Source organism: Nilaparvata lugens, chromosome 4, assembly GCF_014356525.2.
Source record: "Nilaparvata lugens isolate BPH chromosome 4, ASM1435652v1, whole genome shotgun sequence".
NCBI lineage: Eukaryota > Metazoa > Arthropoda > Insecta > Hemiptera > Delphacidae > Nilaparvata > Nilaparvata lugens.
In genome coordinates this window covers 38,606,049-38,611,577 of record NC_052507.1, presented here as the reverse complement: position 1 = coordinate 38,611,577, position 5,529 = coordinate 38,606,049, and the positions used below count along the sequence as shown (strand labels likewise).

Here is a 5,529-nt window from a genome sequence, read left to right as displayed (position 1 = left end):
GCAATAAACGAATTGAATAGCCTATTATAATAACGATATCTGTCATTTGAGTAATGATGGTGATGATTGAATTTAATTCTCGGGGAACTGTCGATTCAATTTAATGAAATCAATGCAACTCAATTCAATCAATTACATTAAAATTACAAAATTCTAAACCTAACCAACTTTTTGCAACACTTATGACAATTTATTTTATAAGAAAATTTCAAGAATAATCTTAGATATTAGAAACAAAATAAAATAAATAAGAGCCAGTTCAAACAAGACTTTGATATGAACAATTTTTTTTACTTTCCTTGCCCTATTACCATAGGTAAGGAAAGTATTGCTTTCCGAAAAAAATTAAGGTACCCCAATTTCTAAATTTCTATATGTTTCAAGGTCCCCTGAGTCCAAAAAAGTGGTTTTTGGGTATTGGTCTGTAAGTGTGTGTGAAAAACCGGGTTTTTCGCGATTTTCTCGATAACGGCTCCAACGATTTTGATTAAAGTTATACCAAGAATAGTCATCGATAAGCTCTATCAACTGCCACAAGTCCCATATCTGTAAAAATTTCAGGAGCTCCGCCCCATCTATGCAAATTTTGATTTTAGATTCTCAATTATCAGGCTTCAGATACAATTTAAACAAAAAATTTCGAGTGGTAAAGATCGAACATGAGAATCTCTACAATTAATGTTCAGTAACATTTTCACCTAAAATTAAAAATAAGTTCGAAATTCGAGAAAGTGTGATTATCCAATTATTGCAAACTGTTGGCAACTGTTGATTCTATTAAATGATTCACTATGAAGAGATAGCAGACCTCGTGTGTCTCCATCGTTATTGCCCTGTCACCAGCTGGCTCAAATCTTTGAATAGTAGACTTCAGATGCGCGGGAACACTAGCGTCAGGTGATAAATTTTCATAACGGCAAGGAAAGTTGTGTGAGTGCGCCACACCAGATTTTCTTGAATAAAAATAAGAACGTACGAACAAATAAGTTCAACATTACAACGTCCGACAATAACTACAGTTCTGATAGAATTAAAATCTTCTTCTTTTTCATACCCTTTTTCCGTTAAGCGTCGGGTTCCTTCAACCATTCTCTAAACTTTATACGATCCTGTGCCATTTTCTTCACTTCATTCATTGTCTTTCCTCTTGCAGCAGCTATACTCTCTACATACTGATTCCATTGCAGTGGTGGTCGTCCCCTGCCTCGTTTTCCTTCCGGTCTTGCCTCCATAACCAGCCTTGCCTTTCGTTCATCACTCATCCGAGCTACATGGCCATACCATCCAAGGGTTTTTCGCTGAACAGTGGTAATCAGTTTCTCCTGTTTTAATGTTTCTCTGATCACACTATTTCTCACTCTGTCTCTTTTGGTTTTTCCAACCACCCTCCTTAGGTATATCATTTCTGAGGAGGTAATTCTACTCTTGTGCTTTTCTATCATTGTGAGGCATTCTGTTCCATAGAGTAGAACTGATACTCTATTTTGACCTTTCATTGTGAGGCATTCTGTTCCATAGAGTAGAACTGGCTTAAATATTGACTCGTATATCCTTATTTTAGTTCCCTGGCTTATTTCTCGTTTACCCAGGATGGTTCTGCTAAGCTGGTAATACACTTGGTTGGCTTTCCTTACTCTGTTGTTTATCTCTTCATCAACTTTTCCATCTGCAGAGATTAATGTTCCAATATTTTACCATCCCATGTTATATCCAACTCCACATTCTCCTGATTCTTTGATACTATCATCACTTTACTCTTCTCAATGTTGACAACCATTCCCTTATCTCTTATCGCACTACACCATTCTGTTACAGCATTTTGTAGATCTCTTTGAGTGTTAGCTATTAGCAAGATATCGTCTGCATATATCAGTGCTTGAACGTATACTGGACGGAGGTTGCGGTTTCCAATCTTGCTTCGAGTCGTTCTTCTCTTGCACATTTTTATTATTTGATCCATCAGTACTATGAATAGAAGTGGGCTTAGACTGTCTCCTTGTTTGACACCTTTATCTATTTTGAATTCTCTAGATGCAGCACCTCCTATTCTCACAACCCCTCTGACATTACTGTACAGGCTTTTAATTCTTTTGGTAAGTTCAGGTGACACACCTGCTTCACTGAGGGCATCCCAAAGGCACTGTCTAGATACGGTGTCGAAAGCTGCTTTCAAATCTAAGAAGGCAATAAATGTTTGACCAGCTCGGCTCAATCTCTATCCATGACTTGTCTTATTGTAAACATATGATCACTAGTCTAGAGTAGATTTTCAGCAATACTGATGACAGGCAGATGGCTCTGTAATTTTCACATTTTACTGTGCTTCCTTTCTTGTGTATGGGGATAATAACGTTCTTCTCCCATTCTGAGGGAATTTTTGCATAGTGCCAGATATCATTACAAAGATGCCATATCCATTTAGCCACATCCTGTCCACCAAATTTTATTAGTTCTGGGGTAACATCATCATATCCAGCTACTTACTTTACTTTACTTACTTTCATTGGCGCTACAGTCCGATGTGGACCTTGGCCTCCTGCACAATTCGCCTCCAATCGTATCTCCTCTCCGCCACATTCTCCCATCCTCTGATGCCCAAAACACGCAAATCGGCACTCACATCCTCCAGCCATCTCCTCCTGGGCCTTCCTCTTCTACGCGTACCAATCATTTTACTTTTTAACAACTTATGCGGTAGTCTGCAGTGCTCTATTCTCTGGACATGCCCCAACCATCTCAACCGTTGCGCCTTTATAACTCGTACAATATCTTCTGGTCCCATGAAATTGGCAATCTCTTCATTATTTCTGATACGCCACCCATATTCTGTCCTGACTGGTCCCATGATACGCCTTACAATTTTTCTCTCAAAAACACGCAATGCTTGCTCTTCTCTACTAGTCAGCGTCCACGTCTCAGCACCATAGGTGGCCACTGGTCTGATCATTGTTTTGTATAGCCGCAGCTTAGACATGCGTGATAAGAGCTTTGACTTCATTAGTTTCATGTGGACAAAGTACGCCTTGTTTGCAGCTAAAATCCTGCTTTCCACGTCCGCTCGTACCTTGTTCTCACTATTGAGAAGCGAACCCAAGTACTTGAACTGCCTCACATTTTGAAGCCAAACTCCTCCCCCACATTCCAGATCACCAACATGTCTTCTTCTCTCGTTTGCTGACATCATAAGATATTTAGATTTTTCTATATTAATCTCAAGACCCAACTTCTCACCTTCATTTTTTAGAGTTTGGAGCATGTCAACCACACCAGCTTTGCTTCTTGATATAAGCACCACATCATATGCGTACGCATATGCTTGCTTGGACTTAGTTACAATACTGCCGCTTGTCTGCAATGCTTTAAGAATAACATCAAGTGCCAGGTTAAAGATAACTGCCGAGAGTGCATCACCCTGCTTTACGCCTCTATTCACTCTAAATTCTTTACTTAACTTGTTATCTACATCATATCCAGCTGCCTTACCTAATTTCAGACCAGAAATCGCGCTTTGAACTTCCTGAAGGGATATCTGCACCTCATTTTGTTGTTGGTCTTCCACATTATAATCATTATCACTCTCAGTGGGTCTTCCCTCTTCCTTGAATGTCTTCTCATAGAAACTCCTCCATACTTGTAGCACCTCATTCAAATCAGATTTTACCCTTCCTTCCTCGTCAACAAACTACACTTCTCACTCGCTTTCCATACTTTCCTCGTAGAGCTCGAACTGTATGCCAAAACTTATTACTCCTTGTTTGATAATTTTCCTCAATTTCCTTTCCAAATTCTTCCCATGACTCCAACTTAGCCTTTCTCACCTCTTGTTTGGACTCATTCCGTTTCTGTACATATTCATTCCAATCCTCTGCACTCTTGCTTCTATAAAACTTTTTCCAAGCTTCTTTTTTCAGCCTAATCTTCCCTTTCACAGAATCATTCCACCACTTGGTTCTTTTAACATGTTCTCCAACCATTGTCATTCCACAAACATTTTCTGCCACTTTAAACAATGTATTCTTTAATAGGTACCATCTTCTTTCAATATTTTCTTCTGATTCTCCATGAATTTGCTCTTCCTTCCTTCCTTCTGAGCTCCTCCGTTATTGATCTTTGATATTCCCTTCTTTTCTCTGTCTTCCTCAATTCCATCACTTTGATTTTCCTATACTTCGGTGACTTACTCTTCTTTGGGGGTTTTATTCTTGTTCCCATGATCACAAGTTTGTGCTCTGTACTAAGTTCGGCACTTCTGTACACCCTAACATCAGTCACTGCATATCTAAAATGCCTTGTATATACAAAGTAATCTATAGCACTCTTGACTCCTCTGCTGTGTGACTCAAAGGTGATTTTGTGAGGGTTGAAGGAATTGCCAACCAGAAGATCATTGTCTATACAAAATTGCAGCATTCTCTTGCCACTGCCGTTCAAAACCGACTCAGCTCCATGCTTCCCCAAACACCCATGACCGATTGTGATGTCATTACCTACTCTTGCATTCCAGTCTCCCATTATGATTATGTGCTCTGCATATTGCCGTGCTTTATCTACTGTTTCCTGTAGTGCTAAGTAGAAAGTCTCTCTTTCCAACTCAGCAGAATCATCATTTACTAGTAGTTCTGTGAACAGTAGACCTCGCGCAGTTAAAACGACGTCCCAAACCATAAGCACATCCACACTGATACATAAGTATTTATTTGATCAGATCATGCTTACACAAGATTTAATTATCATATAACGCTTTCCGGAATTTAGCGCGAGAAAACCAGAAGACATCTAGGCGCCCAGACGAGCTGTTATAAGTTCTTTGCATCCTATTTAATAGTGCATAAAAATTGCATTCAATGAGGCATGCAATTTATAGTCTACACAGCTGCTAATTTTTTACCAAGTTACATTGAGATATTGAATTGCATGCGTCATGGCATGCAATTTATAGTCAACTCGACAGCTGATTTATGATGAATAATTCTATAGTCTGATTTTCACTCTAATATTGACGTATGAAGGAGGCTCCTATTCCCTTTTATATTATCCTTGAAAAGCAAAATTTCCAAAAACCTTGTATATACGTCGACGCGCAATTTAAAAAGGAACATACCTGTCAAATTTCATGAAAATCTATTACCGCGTTTCGCCGTAAATGCGCAACATATAAACATTTAAACATTAAGAGAAATGCCAAACCGTCGACTTGAATCTTAGACCTCACTTCACTCGGTCAATTAAAAAAGGATGATATTTTTAAAAAACATTCCACAGTACAGTGGTACCTCTCGCATGGAATAACTTTATATATATGTAAGTTATACGGTATTTACATAGATATAGAGTAGTTTTCAGATATAGTTTTTCTATGCCTCTAGCTAAACTATGAATCATTGGAACACCTACTAAGGCTCCAGCTAACAATAAAAACGACAATCATATCAATAAAAAAAAAATAGCTTTTGAACTGAAGAATTGGAACGGTCAACCACCTAAAACGGGTAGAATCATAGAGCAGAACGTATACATCGTTACACAATT

General features: G+C 38.6%; 1 protein-coding gene across 1 annotated transcript; it reads right to left on the bottom strand.

The window, feature by feature from the left end:
• Positions 1–922: 922 nt before the first annotated feature.
• Positions 923–4,717, bottom strand: LOC120351167. The gene is made up of 2 exons (XM_039427444.1): positions 1,490–4,717; positions 923–1,435 (listed from the first exon to the last, which is right to left on the bottom strand). Exon 1 carries the CDS (start codon positions 3,254–3,256, stop codon positions 2,510–2,512), a length of 747 nt encoding a protein of 248 aa, XP_039283378.1. The 5' UTR covers positions 3,257–4,717; the 3' UTR covers positions 923–1,435; positions 1,490–2,509.
• Positions 4,718–5,529: the final 812 nt, after the last annotated feature.

What these genes read in the sequence shown, in the direction of transcription:
- LOC120351167 (XM_039427444.1), bottom strand. Translation starts at nt 3,256, where the DNA reads ATGCTCCAAACTCTAAAAAATGAAGGTGAGAAGTTGGGTCTTGAGATT.